The 22050-nt window shown below is 42.0% G+C and overlaps 3 protein-coding genes across 3 annotated transcripts; 2 read left to right on the forward strand and 1 right to left on the reverse strand.

Moving 5' to 3' along the window:
- Window positions 1-567: 567 nt before the first annotated feature.
- Window positions 568-4351, reverse strand: LOC136427934 (non-neuronal cytoplasmic intermediate filament protein-like). Its single transcript, XM_066417167.1, has 7 exons — window positions 3457-4351; window positions 3173-3233; window positions 2896-2991; window positions 2321-2491; window positions 1904-2050; window positions 1352-1462; window positions 568-1089 (listed from the first exon to the last, which is right to left on the reverse strand). Exons 1-6 carry the CDS (start codon window positions 3912-3914, stop codon window positions 1397-1399), a joined length of 999 nt encoding a protein of 332 aa, XP_066273264.1. The 5' UTR covers window positions 3915-4351; the 3' UTR covers window positions 568-1089; window positions 1352-1396.
- Window positions 4352-5089: 738 nt separating this feature from the next.
- On the forward strand, window positions 5090-9264 carry LOC136427932 (non-neuronal cytoplasmic intermediate filament protein-like). Its single transcript, XM_066417164.1, has 7 exons — window positions 5090-5579; window positions 5772-5832; window positions 6400-6495; window positions 7212-7382; window positions 7923-8048; window positions 8433-8653; window positions 8866-9264. The coding sequence occupies exons 1-7, from the start codon at window positions 5206-5208 to the stop codon at window positions 8900-8902; spliced, it is 1086 nt and encodes a 361-aa protein (XP_066273261.1). The 5' UTR covers window positions 5090-5205; the 3' UTR covers window positions 8903-9264.
- A 544-nt stretch (window positions 9265-9808) lies between these two features.
- On the forward strand, window positions 9809-21562 carry LOC136426912 (uncharacterized). Its single transcript, XM_066415632.1, has 3 exons — window positions 9809-10017; window positions 18464-20064; window positions 21555-21562. The coding sequence occupies exons 1-3, from the start codon at window positions 9809-9811 to the stop codon at window positions 21560-21562; spliced, it is 1818 nt and encodes a 605-aa protein (XP_066271729.1).
- The last annotated feature ends 488 nt before the right edge of the window (window positions 21563-22050 follow it).

Here is a 22050-nt window from a genome sequence, read left to right on the forward strand (position 1 = left end):
TTATATGCCTTCTGTATGTATTTTGAGCCCTACAGACCCCATGATAGTAGTTCAAATTACTCAAAGCTATGTTAAAAACGGTATTCAATTGTTAAAGATGACTACTGATTGCTAGCTGTCGTCCTGGGTATGTTTTATCATAATATATTAGGTTCTTGGTACTTTGCACATAAAACATAACGTATATCAACAACGTCTACTTTGACTTTAAGCATTTGGACTGGTACTGAGTTTTAATATATATTCTTGTGTCTTATGTAACGTATCTGTGTATGAATCCAGGGACACCTGAAAAACAGACCAAGGGACCTGGGTGTATATTCTTACCATACATTAAAGGAAAACGTTTTTTTCTGTTTGTCGTGCAAAAACCATGACCTGATTTTGTATTTCAATTTTATTGTCGGATATAGTCATACGTTTAAATGTATGGAAATCTTCATTGACACAACAAAATTACAGCGACTTCCGTAAGGTCTTCTACAACTATACATGCATAGTTTTGTATGGTACTTCTAATTAATATGAAATTATCAGGAAATCATATAGAAATCGAGTGAATGCAGCTTAAATTTTTCAATGTTTTTATTCGTCAGTTGGTAAAACAATTGCACAATGACAAGCACATGCAGATAACAAAATAGTCGAAGTCGAAGTGTAACAGAGTTACGAATTCCATACTCGTTATTCTTCCAGTTGACTACCGGTCTCTGGTCAAAATGTGATACTGATTATCCATGTCGGTTGACTGGCTGATTTAGTAATGAAACCAAAAAATTCACATGGTAAGACCGACATTTGTCATAACTAAATATAATGCTTGTAAGCAAGTGCAGTCGCGAATGCAATGCTTGATTTACGTATCTTTGATACTTTTGTACTTTTGCCTTTCTTATGAACAATTATTGCGAAGACAATAGCTGTTTGTAATGATGAGGTCGAGTTGCCTAATGATGAAGTGTCGTTCGATTAGCATTAGCAATGCGTTGATGTTCATTATCTTCGACTGTTACAGCTGTTAAAATTCAGCACACAATGTAGACATCTTGTTGCTTCAGTGATGTTCAATGGTTCAAGGATCAGGATGACCTGGGAGGCGATAAGTATGTGAATTAGACAATGAGAATGGCCATTCTCTAGTTGGTAAACTCTGACTGTTCATGTATCAATGTGTTCATGCCGAACCAATAAATAAATAAATAAGCTGTGTGACTGTGATTGTTGAGGTTCTGGACTGGATAGTCTTGGGTATGAGTATGCCGTATCGTCGATGCAAAAGGTGAAGGCACATTTTCCTAAGTCACTCTTTGATGTTCAAATACAAAAGTACTTTAATCATCGTTTTACTGACCTTCGCTTTATGTGAGAGTAGCTTTCTTCAGCAGCATGTACGGTATTAGAAAATTCCCCTCTGGGTTGTCATCGTTACTTGTTGGACATCGGTAGATGGAGTTAACGAGCTCTGCAAACAGAAGACAGAGCCGAGTTTATTTTTTGTTTAAAAAAAACTTCTCAACTATGTCTACAATGTAAAAGACTTTGCGGTCCTTAATAGTTGTGCTTCTCCTTTCCTTGACGAATTTACGTGTTGCTTAGACATAACCTGACTTGAAAGAAGAAAAAATGATGAGTGTTTGTGTTATTAATGCGACTCCTTCAAAGATTTCCTGCTCCACAAAACATAACATTTTTACCACAAAATCGTGGTTCTCATTTAAAATCAACGGATGACCCTCTGCTTCACGATGCATACAACATTGTATTTACTGGTGACCATGACTTGACTAATCCTGTTAAAGACATTCATTAACTTTTATTCTATAACATTGTTTGATAGTTGTAAACATACATTGTACCGTATACGACGGTCGTGCAATAAATTTCTTCTTTATCGTAACTTCACCTGGCTTTGCAGGGTCTCCGTGGTGGTCATAACGGTGTTGAGCTGTCCTCGCAGCTCGGACAGCTCTTTACGGGAGGTAATGAGTTCACCCCTGGCGGCCAGCATCGTCTTGCTGTCCCGCTCCCGTTCGAGCTCAATCTCGGTAAACTAGAGGGAAACGCGCACAGGAAAGTGTTTTTCTATCTTATCATCAGACTATATTGATATTACAGGAAAAATTTTATCATATGCCATACAATAATTTTACGATATCAGTACTGAAAAAAAACTGCCACATTCTGTGCGTTGTTTTCTTTGTTTTGATCAGAAATTCTTTTCGCTTCTTTATATCAAATTGCACAGCCATCTAAACGAATTTCAAAGTTCCCCAGTTATGTATGTCAACACAACATCAGAATTTATCTTTCTGTGTCTCACTTTCTCCTTGTACTTGGCCTCTGCTTCCTCCTGAATGTCCCGGCAGAAATTTTCATAGATCTGCCGCAGGTCATACAGCTCAGCGATGACATCAGGTCCAGCTTCCTGGGTCTGCTCCACGGCAACAATGGACAGGCTCTGGTTCAACTGGTCTTGAAGTTGCTTCAGTTCCTGCAATTGAGAACTCATGAGAATATCCGGATTTAGGACATGTCCGGGCATAGATAGCTCCTTGTAACTTTTTCATTAGTAAGGTTCCCATTCTACCAGACAGCTATCGCGCTGCGACCTCGCTGTGACCTTGCCTGAATTTGTGTAAGCCTTGACTTTTGAATTGGAATAAGTATGAAGCATTATGCAAAGTATGGCTGAAAAGACAACAAAGCACACAAAGGGTATACTTGAAAGATTCGTTTTGTTATCCATGAAATTCGTTAAAAGCTGTCAAATTGCTTGGTCGCAGTGCGGTGCACTGGCCTCGTGGAGTTGCAACTAAGCAATGAATGTTTAGGTAATATGAAGTATGTTGATAATTTGTGTCCAGACGCAATAGTAACACTAATATTGATACGTACCTGCTTGTGAACCAACATCATGAAATCGATCTCTTCCTGCATTGTAGCAAGCTTATTCTGGAGGTCCACACGTATCAGTGTCACGGCGTACAAGTCCTAGAGATAAGACGTAAAGTACTAGGTATATCTTGTATATGAATAACTTTGTCTATAAACAAAAAAATATCGTACATTGTACAGTAAGACAGCTCAAATATGGTAAACACAAGAATCAGATCCCTAATTTGATTGGGTACATGTACAATAACCTGAAATACTAGAAGAATATGAAACCTACTTTATTGAGCTTTGCAACCTCAGTATTCAGCTCGGCGTGCCAGGCCGCCTCATCGTCCAACCTGTGTAGCAACAAACAGTCAGCAAACATTCAGTATATAGTTGACAACACAGAAGGGCATAATCATTTTAACTAATCGACACCTTCTCTTGCCACCTGTACACTCAGGTAGTGAGCGTTTTTTACACCCAGTACTTACCACATTACTTTTCTTCCATGGAAATATTACGCTTACAAGACAGGCCTTACTGAATAAATCGGAGCTTGCGCCAAAACAATCTTACTTTTTCTTGTACTCCTCAGCCTGATCCCTCCATTTGTTCCTCTCCAGCACCATCTTGGCCTTGTCTTCGGATAGCTCGTCGACCAGCTTCCGCAGGTCTTTGGTCTCCTTCTCAAACAGCGCCTTCGTGTGTGCCGTCGTCTCAGTCGCCTGTAGCTTCAGAACCTGCGCCTCCAGTGCGGAGTTGCGTTGTTGGAGGGAGCGCATATTCTGGATGTAGGAGGCGAAGCGGTTGTTCAGGGAGGACAGTTCCTCTTTCTCTTGGGACCGGGCCTTGCGTGCGCCGGCCATGGTCTGCAGCGCGCCGCCCGCCCCTCCCAGCGATGTGATGACATTGCCCGCTCTGATGGACCGTGTTCTTGCCTTGAACGATTCGGCTTCGCCTCTGTCGGCCAGAGAGGATCTCACAGAGCTACGAATCGCCTCGCTCGTTTTCGGTTGAGTCGTTACGACGCTCATTTTGGTTTGACTTGATTCGACCGTAGCTTCTTCTTATCTTTTGTGGCTAGTGTAAGGACACCAAAGAAGAGGTTTTGGCGCACTGCTGCCTTTTACTGAAAACTTCTGCCAGAGATATTACTCTGCAGCTAGACTGTTTTTTTTCTTCGAATAGTTGGTTACTTCAAGATCAACTACGTAAGCATCAGCTGTCAGTCACTTAGTCCATGTCCAACCAGGCACATCTACTGATTCATACATGACAGCGCACGAATAGGACAAGGAACATCAAGAACTAATGCATTATGTATGGACATGTCATTACCAAGATGGAGCGAAAAGAAATTCTGCGTAGACGTTGACTAGCGGATGACCCCTGGTTAGCAGCGATGTGGAATGCTGCCTTGACGTTCCCTCTTACTACAGCCTAACAGGTCATGAAATATGAAAGATGGTATTTAGGTCTCACTGGAAGAGAAATGATAAAGGACATCATTACCCGTCCATTTACATTACGCCTGTTTTTCCTGACACAGCTCCCCAACCCAATGTTTGATAAGTTTTTACAACGATGATGAACATTTCATTTTCGCACTTCTTTAATTGCCAATCAATAGCTGCGTACATAATACAACTGGTTCTCAAAAGAACTGTTGGTACAGATAAAAGTGTAAAAAGGGTGTTGCCTTGACTCATATCAAACATTTACTTGCCCTAAATACTAAAGACCTGTAATATTTTCACTCATCGCATTCCGTTTGGATCCTATCCTAGTTAACGTAGGTTTGAAAACGAAATGACTATGGAATTCAATGCATGCAAATAAAATGTCACTACATTACGTTACATACGAAATAGGCTCTGGTAACAAATAGATACGGAGCACTTTTGAAGCATAGTTTTCACTGACGAGATACAAGCTTGTTTTCCCTCAAATATTTGATTGCCCTACATACTCTTCAGCTCATCAGCAGTTCACGCATAACTTTCTATATGAAGCCATAGGATGGGAACGAAAGGTCGCGAACCTGTGACGTGTTGACACATTGGGGCCTGATATGTCCTCTGTAAACTTGGTTGAACCCAGTAAACTATCTGGTGTTTCTATAATCTGGAACAGCGTTGTTAACCAATGGCAAGCATCGTGAGCCGAAGAGATTGACAGCAAGTGACTATGTGATTAAAGTTAAAACTGTGTAAAGAAGCTGTGTACCGGGTAGATGCTCTAGCACCGGTACTGACAACGCCTCGAGGGTCGTGCTCAGACGCCAGTTTCAAAATCAAGACAAGGTCGAAGATCTAAGGAAACGCCATGGCTAGCAAAGCAGCACGAGCGGGCGTTGGCGGTGCAAAGCCCGTTGTCGCCCCCGCCATCCCGACCGAAGGAGCGCTGCAGACCCTCGCCGACGCCAGGGCCACCCGCAGTAGTGAGAAGAGGGAGCTGGTGGTCCTGAACGACCGTTTCGCCAACTACATCGAGAAGGTGCGCTCCCTGCAGGAGCGGAACACCAAGCTGACGACCCAGATCAGGATCCAGGAGGCGCGGGAGGAGACTGACATCGCTGAGCTGTACGAGACGGAGCTGACGGAGCTGAGGGCGCTGGTGGACCAGCTGACTCAGGAGAAGGCTCAGCTGGACGCCGAGAGCGCCAGCTGGCAAGCACGGACTCAGGAGTGGCAGACCAAGTAAGTCCACAGTTAAGTTCTTCTTTCATGTTTCACTCCATACCGTAGGTTTAGGAGTATTATCGAATTCGAACATAGCTTTTGACCAGAAACTAGAATGTACTGATTTTTTAAATTGACTATGACAGTTTCAGACTCAATATGAGGTTATTGACGTTGAAATGAACATTTATCGATGTGATTACTGGACAGGTGCGAGACCGAGACTGCCACGACTGAGGCCATGCGGACAGAACTGACAACGGTCAAAACGGTGGGTCTTCTCTTTCCGCTAAATTTCCATATTGCTGATATGCCATGGCGGAGCCGGAGATACCCAAATGTCGTCTTGTATTTCTGAAGTACCTATCGTGTTCTTCTGATTTCTCATCTTATTTATCCATCAGACTAAGTCTAACTATTTGACAGTTGGGATACCACTAAAGATCTGGCTACCAGTTTTCTCCACCCTTCTCGGTCTTTTGTTCATCTTGGTGTTTCACATAGTTTCATGTTTGTCAATTTTCTGATATGATCTACCCATCTTTTCCGTCGCCTACCTATCTTTTTCCTCCCTGGACGCTTCCTTACCCTTTTTGGCTCGTCCCGATCACCGTGACACGTACTCGTACCAATTTAGCTTTTCGTTCGTCATTGTGGTCAGGAGTTCATCGTACGGACCGATGTTGTGTTTGAATGTATTCCGTACTTCAGCATTTTGAACACGGTCCCGGTATAGAATCTTCCGAAAGCATTTTTCTCTGTGGTCTGCACATATACATGGTATGTTACGTCTACAGTTGTTCAGAGTTACAACAATTTGTGCAAACTGTTTTTCCAGGAGGTTGATGCAGCGACTGTGGAGCGTGTTGGAGTGGAAAACAAGCTGACCACCGCGCAGGAGGAGATTGAGTTCCTCAAGAGGGTCTATGATGAGGTAGGCATGTCATTGTCACCATGAATAGCTTCATAAGGTTGGTGAATGACTGAATAGCAAAGTTCTGTATTTACAATCACATATTGATCAAGAGCCGACGTTTCGATGACTGTTTCTGTCATCTTCATCATGGCAATTCTGACTGGTTCACTGAGCCCTGACTATGTATGTGACAATACTTTACGTTTGGGACTGCATTGTTAGCAGTAACACTTTCCTTCAGTGCACAGTGAACTAGTCAGAATTACCTTGATGAAGATGGCAGACGGCCATCGAAACGTCGGCTCTTGTTAAATATGTGGTTTTAGATAAAATACTTTGCTATTCATGTCTTCGTAACGTTAGAACCATCCCGAAATTGTATTTGTGCTCTAGATAAACAATAAAGGATTATGTAACTTTTTGAAATCAAGCTTGACGCTGTAGATAGACGACATATGTATCGATTGATGCTACGAATTTCAAAGACACAAGAAAGAACAAACAGCCACTGAAGATTTAGTCACTTGAACGTTTACCTTGCTGTTCGTAGACAGACTGTACACTGATCAATCAACCAATTATTCGAATCCGCAGGCATCAACTGGCGATACATTTCGGGTGTAGACATCTCTCTATTATAACAATGTATCATCTTTATAGAATACAGTACATACTGCTGTACACTCACTATGATAATCATATATGCTTACCATGTAAGTTTTGTACCATTACAGGAGACGCGTAAGGTGCAGTACCAGTTGAACCAGACAGTGGCCATTGTTGAGACCGAGGCTCCGATCATCACTGGACCTGACCTGAGCGAGACTCTGCGTGAGATCCGCATGCAGCAAGAGATCATGGGACGGGCAAACAGGGAAGAGGCCGAGGCCAAGTACAAGCTCAAGGTGAGACCACCACTGATACTGTGGTGACAATTAGAAAAAAGGGGCCCCAGCGGGGAGTTTACGGGCTTTTTTTCACTTTCGGGCGTGACCCCTTGCTAGCCCCCTTGGACACCCTGCGGCTACCGGGCTATTTTGGCGCATGTCCAGACCCCCAAATGTTTTTAACTCGTATAGTAGTTAGAATATCCATCGGGACCTGGTGACGAATTGACGCCGTAGGACCATGGAAAGTGAAAAAAGGATGCTATACCGTACCTCGCATAAAGCGCTATTCCAAAGTACAAATATACTTCATTGCATACTACTTATTTGTCACCATTGTTATCTTGCACACAATCTGTTTTCTTTTTCTACATTGTATATACAATTTAAGGTTGCAAATAGCCCTTGGGCAGGGACTGTATCTAAACATTGATATTCCAGTTGCAGGGATATTGTTGTGTACATTACATAGAAAAAAGGGTTGATGTTTCTCGTCCTCTGGAACGGAGCAAACAAAGCAAAACAAACTTAAAGTTGATATTGTTTGTTTCTTTCCAGTTCAGCGAGTTCGCCCAGCAGCGGGAGCTTGATAACGAGGCTCTGGTTTCCGCCCGGTCCGAGCTGACCAACCTGAAGAGGATGCTTCAGTCTATCGTCACCGAGACACAGACACTCAAGAACAAGGTTGGGTCATCGCCTTACCGTTATGTTACGGTTACACTCGGAAAAAGGGGCCCCGACGGGTTGTTAACGGGCTGTTTTTCACGGTGCGTTTCCGGGCGTGGCCCCGTGGAACCCCATGTGGCTACCGGGGTATTTTGGGGCACGGCCGGGCCCTGTTTGATTTTAACTTCCCACACCCTCTACGGGCACGGTGACCGTAGCATTTCAGCAACATTCCACTCGGGCGGCGACCTCCCTGCAACAGAGCTATTTGACAGATCGATCAGCGAATTTCATAGATTAAAAACGAACCTTTTTTGTGTTTGTGTGTTTATTGTGTTTTCAGTCCACTGTAGTATGAAATCAGAGAGAAAGTAAAAAAAAATTCTGTGTCTTCCTTACTAGACCGGGTCCCTGGAGACGAACATCGCGGAGACAGAGGCCCGCCGTCTGAAGGAGATTGAGGAGTACAAGCTGGCGATCGGCGAGCTGGAGCAGCAGATCGAGAAGATGAAGCTGGAGATGACGCAGCACACCGTGGAGTACCAGGAGCTCATGAACATCAAGATGGCGCTGGACGTGGAGATAGCGGCCTACAGGAAGCTGCTGGAAGGGGAGGAGTTGAGGTGGGGTTATTTTCGTAATAACAATGACCTTTATCACATGAATATTCAATCTCAATATGGGCTAATGTTGACATATTTGGATCTTATAGAATCTGAAAAGACTTATGCTCAGAAAATAGAATCTATATCGCCATCGTAAACGCCCATCGCTATTCATATTGTAAACACTCATTTCTTGCAATTTTCTTGTTTGAATGATTTCCACTATACAGGCTCTTCAGCGAAGCCCAACCAAAACGTCAAACGTGAGGTCAGCAGTCAGGTGAGGCGTGAAGTCACGATGGAAATCAAGTCCAGCTAGAGAGGAAGTACTTGAATCGGATGACGTAAAGCTGTGTGACGTCGTATTACATCATTAGCATATATCATCATTTTAATCGTAGCATGCAACGTGTTAACATTTGTTCAAGTCAAACTTGTACGAATAAATCATGAATTTCAAGAGGCTTCTGAAGAATAAACATTTGCTTTGGTAGACCATGACCTAGTGCTATTGTCAATGAATGATTTTTCTTCTTCATTTATGAACTGGAGATAGACATTCGAGAGGTAGCCTTACTATGCTACGGTCACAATTGGAAAAAGTGTGGCGATTAAAAATTATTGCCATAGCGAAGGTGTCTGGGTTGATCTTACTGTCATGTAAGGAAAGTATCAACGTAGCACTTATAGTTCTGCCATAATATTTGTTCAAATCGTACTTAGAAATCAGAGAGGCCTCTGCCAAGTTTTTTGAGTCAACAGAGGTTTTGTTGGTGGGAGGCATGATGTTCAGCACGTTCTTGAGATAATAGATCAACTGGGGTAGGTTGAAAACCCTTTTCAAAGCTAGAATACTAGATTCGGTGCCCTGAGAACTCCCTGACACACTCCCACCAGTACGAAATCGGAAACCACTTAAGTAGGTCATCTGTCATCGACCTGGGTGCTGGGATGCCAGACCGTGCTAAAGAAGGTATAGAGTGACAGGCGGGCGGACGGATTCCATACATTCCTGTGCAATTCTGGGAATTCTTGTAAACGGGCGTAAAATATTCTATTAAGCTCGCTCTTAAAGGGCGCCAGACATTTGGAGATAACTTAGTCTTATCATATGTAACAATAGTATTATTATTATTAACAAGGCTAGAAGAGCAACATGTTATTACCCTTAAGATGTGGTACAGCTCTAACGACTCCCTCCTGATCAAAGATTTCGACGACACCGTGGGCAGCATCCGGATAAACTTGGAGCGACCTCCGAGCGAGATCCGTTTCCTTGTGGACGACGCTTCCTTAAAGGAGTTCATGTCTCCCATCACCGACTGGAGGTCTGAGGCAGACGCACGGATAGAACAGATCCGCAAGAGAGACGTCAAACTCCGGTGAGAAGAAATGAAAAATTATACATAACCTATTTACTGATATTTGACAAGATTCAGAAGCTGGTAGCATACGTAGACAAGGATTTGTTCACATTTGCGAATATTTTCATCGGGTTGGTGAATGACTGAATGGCAAAGTTCTTTATTCACAACCACATATCTAACAAGAGATAAAACGTTTCGATAACCGTCTGTCATCTTCATCAGGGCAATATGCTGACTGGTTCACTAGCTATAGTGCAAAGTGAGCCAGTCAGAACTCTCCTGATGGAGGTCGCAAACGCACATCCAAACGTCGATTCTCATTATCTCCATGTTAAATGGAGATATAGTTTTGAGCGTGTCTGTTTGTCTGTTTGTCATCTGTTTGTCAACCATGTTGTGAAGTTGGCACCAAGAAATGCATGGTGCACCAACTGCAGAATTTACATACGTGCACGCCGACAGAAGACCGAATCGCTTGAAATTGTCACCATAAAATTTTAACTGTACTATGATATTTTAATGTATAGTTGCTGAATAGCACGGTATTTTGCTGTACTTCACAGCGCAATTCAGGAATCCAATGCAATTAATGGTGACCTGTCATCATTTGTAAACATTTGTAAACATTTGTAAACAGTTGTTAACAGTTGTAAACATTTGTAAACTTTTGTAAACTTTTGTTAACTTTTGTAAACATTTGTAAACTTTTGTTAACATTTGTAAACTTTTGTAAACTTTTGTAAACATTTGTAAACTTTTGTAAACTTTCGTAAACATTTGTAAACTTTTGTAAATTTTTGTAAACATTTGTTAACTTTTGTAAACTTTTGTTAACATTTGTAAACTTTTGTAAACTTTTGTAAACTTTTGTAAACATTTTAAAACTTTTGTGAACTTTTATAAACTTTTGTAAACTTTTGTAAAGATTTGTAAACTTTTGTAAACTTTTGTAAACTTTTGTTAACATTTGTAAACTTTTGTAAACATCTGTAAACTTTTGTAAACTTTTGTAAACTTTCGTTAACTTTCGTTAACATTTGTAAACTTTTGTAAACTTTTGTAAACATTTGTAAACTGTTGTAAACTTTTGTAAACATTTGTAAACTTTTGTAAACTTTTTTAAACTTTCGTTAACATTTGTAAACTTTTGTAAACATTTGTAAACATTTGTAAACTGTTATAAACCTTTATGTAAACATTTGTAAACTTTTGCTACCTTTTGTAAACATTTGTAAACTTTTGTTAACTTATGTAAACATTTGTAAACTTTTTTAAAGTTTTGTAAACTTTTGTAAACATTTGTAAACTTTTGTAAACTGTTGTAAACTTTCGTTAACTTTTGTTAACATTTATTAACTTTTGTAAACTTATGTAAACTTTTTTAAACTTTTGTAAACATTTGTAAACTTTTGTAAACTTTTGTAAACTTTTGTTAACTTTTGTAAACTTATGTAAACTTTTTTAAACTTTTGTAAACATTTGTAAACTTTTATGAACTTATGTAAACTTTTTAAACATTTGTAAACTTTTGTAAACTTGTGTTAACAGTTGTAAACTTTTGTAAACATTTTGAACTTTCGTTAACATTTGTAAACTTTTGTAAACTTGTGTAAACTTTTGTAAACATTTGTAAACTTTTGTAAATTTTTGTAAACATTTAGGGATGGTGTGTCTGTGTGTGTTTCCGGACTACTGTAAGCAGCATAACTCAAGTACCTCTTGATATGATGGAATTACGATGATATTCGGTATATGGGCGGGTGTTGAGAAGCCAAAATTCAAGGTCTATTTTGGGCCCCCTGGTAAGTGACCTTGGTACTGCAGCAGAACTTTTTCTATCTTTTGACCTATGGTCTTGATTGTTTGTGTCAGATAGCTTGCGATGAAATGAAGAAGTGGTTAAGGTTTGGGCCCCTGGCAGCTTATTCTGGAACTGCATGGGTGTTATTGTGAAAATCTTCTAAGGAGAATAACTGAACAGAGGAATGTTAGATTTCTATATTTAGTATGCAGGTAGCTTGGACAGAGATGTAAGTAATGAAGTGCAAATAATGCTAATTGGGACTTAATTGGGGCTTGCTCATTCGCCCCCCCCCCCCGTCATAATTTCCGAACGGTATGATGTATCATCGACATATTTGCAGGGAGTGATGGTCACGTCAAGTCTTATAAATTCCTGTAATTTTGGTGACGTTATGACGTTATATGTCGTAATTACGACGTCATCGATGTGATTTTATTGGCTAAGTAGTGAATTCCCGTCATATCTAAAGGTATTAAACAAAACAGTTTGTATTATTCGATTTAAGGTATGCAAAGGCATACGACGTTGATGGTAAGTACGTTGACGGCAATATGACGGATCCGGCATCTTGGATCCGGCATTTTAAAATTTTTGAAAATCCTTTATGACTCCAAACGACACTGAAATAGACTAGAAATGTTCATTTTAATGTTTCTGGTAAAGAAAATGTCAGGTATTGACGATTTTAATGGCGAAAAAGCCTGCTGATACCTTGAATAGTGATATAGTCCGCCAACTTGGATTTTGACTGATAACGTCATCAAATTAGCATAAATTATGAATATTAAATCATGAAAGTTACATCTAATTACATATGATGTTATACATGTATGAAAACTAGTGTAGTTGTGCAAGAAAACCTGAGAAATATCTTTTTTTTTTCAAAAAAATTAGTGATTTTTGCATAAAATGCCTGTCAGAAACCCGTCGCCAGGGCAACATGAAAAATGATAAACTTAAAACCATTATAACAAAATTGCTGCCAAATTTTTTTTAAGGAAAAGTCACCATGGTAGTCCTTGCATACATCGTTTGGCAGTAATACGATGTCAAAGTTGACGCGGGAACTTTTAGCCCCCCCCCCCTTGTCTGGATAGGGTTAAACACTTAGATACTCTATGCCTAGATTTGAATGGATGTTGTATTCCAATTGATGAGATGGCAAGCTTAGGCAGCAGCAAAAAGTATGGTGGATAAAACCTGGCTGACTGTGGTATTTTTTTGTATCGTAGGATCAACACACCGAACGCGCATGACATCACAGTAGAGGTAAGTTACGATGAATAGAGTCATCTTCAAAAACAAGTGTCAAAGATACGATGCCGATGACGTGGTGATTTTCTCAGAGACCGAAGAAGGGTTACAACGTGCTTTAGACAGACTTAATATGTTTTGCACAAAATGGAAATTACAAGTGAATCAGAGAAAAACAAAAGTGGTGATTTTTAACAAAACTGGACGCCTATTCAAGGACGTGAATTTTTTCATTGGTTCAGAGAGTATTGAAACAGCAAGTTCTTACTGCTATTTAGGTTTGATGTTGTCGTCGTCGGGAAGTTTTTCTCTTGCCAAAAATCAATTATCACAAAAAGCACGTAAAGCCATTTTCAGTCTCAAACATTTGATTCGCTCACCATTGTCTCCTAAGGCCCTGTTAAGGATATACAACGCATGTATTAAATCTATCATGTTGTACGGTTGCGAAATCTGGGGAAAGGATTACCTAAACGATAAGTGTCCTATCGAGATAATTCAAAACAGATTTTGTAAAAATATACTTGGTGTCCAAAGAAGCTCAAGTAACGTAGCATGTAGAGCGGAGCTGGGTATATTTCCAGTCGATCTAGATGTTTCAGTCCGCATAGTCAAATACTGGCTACGACTCAGACAACTAGACATTTCCTTACATCCTCTCCAAGTAGACGCACTTCTGTCACAACAACATATACCTGTGAATAATCGTAGGAAAAACTGGACTCAACATGTAAAGGAGGTACTTGACAATTGTGGCTACTCATACATTTGGTATACAGACAACCCTAATATAGACGTTAGACAGACCTGTGCACTGTTAAGAAGAAGATTAGAAGATATGTATATTCAAACATTCTTTCATAACCTGTTGAAAGATGAAGGAAAACTAAGATTTTACAAAAACGTAAAAACGATCTACGACATGGAAAATTATCTGTACCATAATGACTTTGACCAACGTGCGGCAATATGTAAGATAAGAATTAGCGCGCACCCATTAGAAATAGAGAAAGGGAGATACAAAAAGCTACCGGTCCAGGACAGAACATGTAAACAATGTGCAACGAAAGCAGTGGAAAATGAAATACATTTTATATGCGAATGTCCCAGATTTGAAACCGAAAGAAGCAGATTATTCACGAAAGTATCCGAAATCTCCAAAAACTTTTCTAAATTAAGAAATACACAGAAACTCATATTCCTTTTAAAATCATCCAGCCCACTCATCATAGAAAGTGTGGGACTTTTTATTTTCCACTGCTTTCAGAGAAGAAATCAAACCCCGCATTAGTACCGTAGATATAGAAACTTACTGTAGAATAGCAATATAGAATGATTTTGTATTCATGTATACCTTTGTTTTACCTTACATTTGTATTTCGACATTGTTGTCAACATGCAATTAGCCTACGGGCATGAATTTGCAATAAACTATTCATTAACCCTATCTAGACCGGGGGGGGGGGCTAAAAGTGCCCGCGCCAACTTTGACATCGTATAACTGCCAAACGACGTATGGTAGGACAACCAAACTTGGTGACTTTTCCTAAAAGTTAGTTGGCAACAATATTATGATAAAAGTATAAGTTTATCATTTATCGTGTTGCCATGGCAACGGGTTTCTGAAGAGGCATTTAATGCAAATTTCACTACTTTCGATTTAAACATAGTTGTTTCCAATGTTTTCTTGCTCAACCACACTAGTTTCCTACGTGTATAACATTATATGTATTTCAATGTAACTCTCATGATTAAATATCAATAAATTATGCTAATTTGATGACGTCATCGCTCAAAATCCAAGATGGCGGACAAAATCATTATTTTCGGTATAAACAGGCTTTTTCGCCTTTTAATTCGTCACAACCTGGAATTTTCTTAACCAGAAACATTCAGATTAATGTTTTTTGTCTATTTTGACTGTTATTTGGGGTCATAAATGGGAAAAAGTATTTTAAAAAATTCCAAAATGGCCGATCCAAGATGGCGGATCCCAGGGGGTCGCTAACAACACATGACGTCATCGTTCGACGTTATTTTGACGTTAACTTCGTCACCACTGACGTCAAATGTCTTGGCATACCTTTAAATCAATAATGCGCACTATTTTGTCTAATGCGCTTAGATATTATGGGAATTCCGTATTTAGCCAATAAAATGACATCAATGACGTCATAATTACGTCATATTACGTCATAACGTCACCAAAATTACAGGAATTATAAAACTTGACGTGAACATCACTCCCTGCAAATTTGGTGATGATAGGGCATACCGTTCAGAAGTTATGATGGGGGGGGGTTGAAAGAGCCCCCCCCCCCCCCGGTCCAGGAAGTCTCAAAAAAGCCCGGTCTAGAAAGGGTTAAGTGGTCTCTATTGAAGCGCCGTAAGGTGGATGTAGAAACTTGTGTTATAACGTCAACAAGGTTATGTTTTTTTTTGTTTTTTTTTGTAGCCTGTGTACATGTGTGTGTAAACAGCATGACTCAAGTAGGTCTGGATGGATTGTTTAATATTTGGCATGTAGGTGATGAGACCAAGAAACTACTAAAGATAGGGGGGCCCTAGTGACGTATTAAGATACTGCTGCGGAACTGTCGGCTTTGATATCTGGTGTTCTGGATATGCCCTTGTCGTGATTTTTGAGTGGTAGATAGCTCTTTGAGCCAAGAGGAATTGGTGTAGATTTAGAGCACACACCCCCCCCGGCTTTTTTTAAAACTGAAAAATTTGAAAGAGAATAGAATTAATCAAGAAGTGGTTGACGGATCGTCATGTTTTTTTCGTATGCAGATCGTGATTATTAATATGATCAAATTATTATTATGCAAACCAATTAGAACTAGAGTTCCACGAACACATTATCTTCGCCAAATAATCAAGGCTTATTGTGGAGAGTGATTAATATTTACATGCTTATCAACCCCTGCAAACTTGATCATACACCATACCGTTTGAAAGTTATGATGAGGGGGGGGGGGGGGGGGTGAGTCCAGTCTAGATAGGAATAAAACTCATTTGGTGGTACAGGACTAGTATATGTGTATAGTGTGCTGATATATGTTATAACTGGTCATCAAAAAAATTTAAAGTTATAATTAGATGGTACAGTCAATAAATATGAATAGAATAAATCTTTATTCCATATCGTACACATTTTTGCAAGACATAGTACATGTTACTTTTCCATACGGTGCAAGGTAATACCTAGCAGTGTACTCTCTGAGCAGAGGAGTTGGTCCGGCTGGTTATTCACATGTTTTTAGGTGTTTTGTAAGGCTTTCTATTTTGTTCCCTTTCCGTTATGTCTCCAACCGTGTGTTTGACAAAAATGCAGAAACTGAACACTTTAAAAAAAACCGGACCCACACATCTGTTTGAATTGTAGTGAGACTGCCCCATTTGTTTATTTATGTACACCATCTGTTTATTTACACTTCTAGGCAAGGCCTTCTGCTGGCCTGTTTCGGGAATACTGTCACACGCCCCGTTATGGGATGTAAAGGATTTACAATTATCCTTACTAATCTTGCAGATTAGCTCCTGTTTTCTATAATTAGACATCGATTGTGTAAAGCACCATCTAAGCTCTCTACATACAAAACTTCACGACAATCTCCTCACCCCTTCTCAAGTAATACGTGTCCGAATGTCAAAACAAAAACACCCACTGCAGTTCTAAACAAGCCGCTAGGGGGCCCAAACTTACAGAACTTACTTCTTGTGGCATGAACTATCTACCACACAAATATCATGACCATAGCACTTTCAGAAAATATGCCACTAAATTTTGAAGCTCCGCTGCAGTACCTTAGGTACTTGCTAGAAGGCCCATTATCGAACTTGACCTTCCTTTCCGTAAACCCTACCCATCCACTAAATATCATACAGATCCATCAACAGCTTCTTGAGTTATGTTGTCCACAAGAAAATACACATCCACACAAAGCCCACTGCAGTACCGACGGAAAATGCCAGGAGGACCATTTTTGAACTTGATCTCTGTTACCACAACATCTACACACCTGCAAAATATCATAAAGATCCATCAAAGTTTCCGTCACTTTTTTCGCCTACATACAAACGCACAAAAATTAAAATGCTGCTGAAGTACTGTTGAAAAACGCAAGGTAAACCATTTTTGAACTTGACCTTCCTTTGCACAACCAATACACACCTAGCAAAAATCATAAAGATTCATCAAAGGTTTCTTGAGTTATGCTCTTGACATACATACAGACCCACCAAACAGCTGGCTCAACCGAAAACATAATCTACCCCGAGTACTATGGTACTCGGCAAAGATTATTAATGAGAAAGTTTGTTTTGTATATTTGCTTGGCAGGTAGCTCAGACCCGATCCCACTTTGCCTTTGGGTCGGTCGTCCACGCCAAGCAGATGCCAAGCAAGGTCAGAGGTCACCCCGGGCGGGCGGTCGGGCTTCCCTGGAGCTCCACTTCTTTAGGCTTTTTTTTAGTTCTTTTTCAACCATCCATATTTCATTTCACAGTTATCCACTTTAACACATACCCACATATACAGTAGTAACTTTTTAAGGCCCCTGGTCGCCCTTGGGTTGTGTATTTTTACCCCTTTTTAGCTTAGTCCACTAGTACCGTGCCCCCCTCCCCACACTTGGATCGTGTCTGACGCTGTTTACCATCTCTACCGATGAGACCGTTCCTATTTTACATTCTTTATAGTATATTTTCTCATTGTACTCATTTATATTTACCATGTAATTCCCCCCCGGCAGCGTGGCGCTCCTCCTCCCGAGTAGGAGAGAAACACTGCAGGTCGAGTAGCATGCATGCCTCATGTGTACCATTAATTCTGGGCGCCATTTTGCTAACCATTCACCTCTTTGTCTTACTTGTTAGTCTGGAACACCATCCCTCCCCCTTCACTCCAAGGCATGAAGGAATCCCTCACTGCCCTAACCAAATCTTTAACAGTCCATTTCCATTAACTACCTTGCTGGACATCAGACATGCCATCCACCCCTATAAGCTTGCACTTGTCTCTATCTTTATAAACTCTAAGGTTAAACTGGCACTTCATCGCAGACCTAAACTCACCCTTTTCTGTATAGCTCTCATAATACTTCTGTCTGGAGATGTGGAGTTGAATCCGGGACCTAGGGCACCGAAGTACCCCTGCGGCGTATGCCATCAAGCCGTCAGGTGGGAAACGGTTAGTGGCCGGCATGCCATCTGCTGTGACTCATGCGATGTATGGTATCATACTGATTGCATGGGTATGTCAGCACCGGCCTACAATGCCATCAACAACCCTAACGTGTCCTGGATTTGCTGCTCCTGCGGCCTACCCAACTTCAGCTCCAGTCTTTTCAACACTACAGTCTTTGAAACTTCTAATTGTTTTTCCTCTTTCGACACCAGCACCTGTTCCAGTCCAGCAAGATCTATAGGCTCCCCTATCGCTACCTCTTCGCCTATTAGTCACAATGTTACCCAACCACCTCGTGACCGCACACACACCAAACCAGTCAGGACCTGTGTCATCAATTTCCGATCCATCCGTGGCAAGGTACCTGAACTGCATGCTTTCTGCGAAGCTGTGCAACCAGACATTGTTGTTGGCACTGAGACATGGTTGGACTCGTCAGTGGGCAGCAGTGAAGTCTTTCCGGACACGTTCAATGTGTTCAGGAGAGACCGAGCTGGCCGGGGAGGGGGTGTGCTTGTTGCTGTAAAGAACAACATCATTGCAACCCACCACCCTGAACCGGAATGTCCCTGCGAGTTGACGTGGGTCCAGGTCCAGCTGGCTAACAGTAAGTCCATTTACATCGGGGCCTACTATCGCCCCCCAAAGGCTGGTCAGGATGACTTTGCAGCACTAGAAAGATCAGTGCTGCAAATGCGGGCTAATAACAACAATGCCCACATCTGGCTAGCAGGGGACTTCAACTTGCCAGATGCGACCTGGAACCCCGTAGCAAATACCATCGCCCCTAACCCATCCAGTCTCACGAGCAAGTACATCAGCCTTGCCAATGACTGCGGTCTGGAACAAATGGTCTGCGAACCAACTCACACTGTAGGGCAAACTTCGAACACCCTGGATCTGTTTCTCACCACAAATTCCACCTTAGTGGAGGGAGTCAAAATCTTGCCAGGTCTCAGCGATCACGACATCCCGCTGATTGACGTTCAAGTAAAGCCCCAAACATCAAACACGAAAGACCGACTCATATACCTGTGGAGGAAAGCCAACATCGATGCACTCCAGCAGGATATGGTAACATACAGTCGTGAGTTCGCAGACCAAGCACAGCATAATACTGCCTCAGAAAACTGGGAGCTGTTTAAGGCAGCCGTTAGTGGTGCTGCCAATAAGCATGTTCCCAGGAAACGAGTGAGGCCACAGTCTAGCAAACCTTGGATAACACCCCAGATTCGCAAAGCATTTCGTAAGCGGTCTGAACTCTTCTCCAAGGCTAGGAGATCCAACTCCCATGAAGCCTGGGCAAAGTTCAAGAGGTGTAGGAAGGGAGTTAAGCAGAGAGTTAGGAAGGCCCATAGGGATTATGTTTCCAACTACCTTGAGACAAACATCGAGGATAATCCCAAGGCCTTTTGGAGCTATGTCAAATCTCTCAGACAGGACTCTACTGGTGCATCGGCCATAAGACACCAGGGGGTGCTAACATCTGACCCCCAGGAAAAGGCTGATGCACTGGGAGCCCAGTTTGAGTCAGTGTTTACCAGGGAGGATAAATCTACCGTTCCTACCCTTGGCGAATCCGTAGTTCCAACTATCCCCTCCCTTAACATCTCAGTGGAGGGGGTAGCCAAACAGCTCTCTAGTCTTAATCCCAGCAAGTCCACAGGACCAGACGGAATACCACCTCGCCTCCTGAAAACTGTTGCCGAGCAAATTGCGCCAATACTACAGACAATATTCTCCCAATCAATATCTACGGGAGACGTACCTGAGGATTGGAGAACAGCTAACATCGCTCCAATCTTCAAAAAGGGTGACAGAACAATGCCTTCCAACTATAGGCCGGTGTCTTTGACATCGGTCTGTGGCAAAGTGCTCGAACACATCGTGCACAGCCACATGATGAAACATCTTGACACTCATGGCGTTCTGTCCCCGGCGCAGCACGGTTTCAGGAAGGGTCTGTCCTGTGAGAGCCAGCTGGTACTCACCCTCCAAGACTTGGCCAACAATCTTGACCATAACAAACAGGTCGATGTCGCGGTGCTTGACTTTAGCAAGGCATTCGACACCGTGCCCCACGAGCGGCTGCTAAGCAAGCTCGAGCACTACGGCATTTCTGACCTTCTTCAGTCTTGGTTTAGGGCCTTCCTAACAGAGAGAACCCAGAGGGTTGTCTTTGACGGCGGAACATCTAAAGCTGTCAGGGTCACCTCTGGAGTCCCTCAGGGTACAGTGTTAGGCCCTTTGCTCTTTCTACTGTACATTAACGACCTCCCCAGCTCCGTAGATTCACACGTTCGATTATTTGCCGACGATTGCTTGATTTATCGAACTATCAGCACGCCTTCTGACGCACAAGGTCTACAGTCTGATCTTGATGCACTAACAGATTGGCAAAATCGTTGGCTTATGTCGTTCAATCCCTCTAAATGCCACATCCTCCATATCACCCGTAAAAAGCACCCCATCCTAACTCAGTACTCCCTAAGTGGAGAAGCCCTCACCGGTGTCAAGTCCCACCCCTATCTTGGAGTACAACTGTCCGATGATCTGCGGTGGGACACCCATATCAACTACGCCACTAGCAAAGCCGGCAGGGTACTAGGGGTCATTCGGCGCAATTTGACCCATTGTCCATCTAGGGTCAAGGCCACTTGTAACAAAGCGCTGGTGCGGCCCCACTTGGAATATAGTGCCACCGTCTGGGACCCGTACACCACCAAAGGGATACAGGCGGTGGAGGCCGTCCAGCGCAGGGCCGCCCGAGTGACTCTGAATGACTACCGGCAGACTAGCAGCGTGACACAAATGCTCAATGACCTGCAGTGGACCCTTCTCTCTGAAAGGAGGAGGAACGCCCGTCTCACCTTTTTCTATAAGCTAGTTGATAACCACATCAATATTAATACAGATAGTCTACTGAAACCAGCTCAGGGGCGCACCCGGGGAAGCCACACGCTCAATTTCCAACCACTTTACGCCTGAACAGACTCATTTAAATATTCTTTTTTCCCTCGCACCATACCCGAGTGGAACGCCCTGCCTGGCGCGGTTGTTACGGCTCCCACCGTTGAGTCTTTCCGCGCCAGGCTGGAGGCCTGCCCGCCTTAGCCTGGGACCTCCTCCCCCTCCCTACTTTGCCCCTCGCGGGGTTATCTGGGGGTATATTAAGTTGAAGTTGAAGCAACAGTCACCACACAGACTTCTTCTTCAACAACTTCGAGTGGGCCGTTCTGGCCAACCAGCTCAAATGGAAGCAAAATGAAAGGAATGAAGTATGTTATTCCTTATCATATGTAGGTGCTTGAACGCATTAACTCCGGCCAGGGCTTGTTTTTTGAGCTGAATTCATTAGAAGGTGGGAACACTATTGCAAGCAAGATACCTGTAAAAAGTGTGGATGTGAGAAATAGTTCCGATCACGAAGATGCAAATGATATCATCACTTCTGAAGTTTTGCTGAAGCTATTATGACAACACTCAAGTTATATCAACTCGATTGTCATGCAAACTATGACATATTAACTAGCTGTTCGTATTGATTCTTTGTTTCGTCTTAGGGACAGTTGACGTTCGACTGGGCAGATCCAACGATCGCACTGCTTGAAAGTCGAGGGTGAGTTGTAATCCTACACTATAGTGGCATGGATATGTACTCGTGTAAACAATAGCATGTCTTTGCGTATACATTCTTACAATGTGAAATCTTAACGAACTTATAGCAATTAAGATCACCGTTTCCGTTACAAAAAAACTTGAGAGTAAGTTCACTATTTACCTTTCTATTTTTTGAAAA

This window comes from Branchiostoma lanceolatum, chromosome 2 (assembly GCF_035083965.1).
Source record: "Branchiostoma lanceolatum isolate klBraLanc5 chromosome 2, klBraLanc5.hap2, whole genome shotgun sequence".
In the NCBI taxonomy this organism is placed as follows: domain Eukaryota; kingdom Metazoa; phylum Chordata; class Leptocardii; order Amphioxiformes; family Branchiostomatidae; genus Branchiostoma; species Branchiostoma lanceolatum.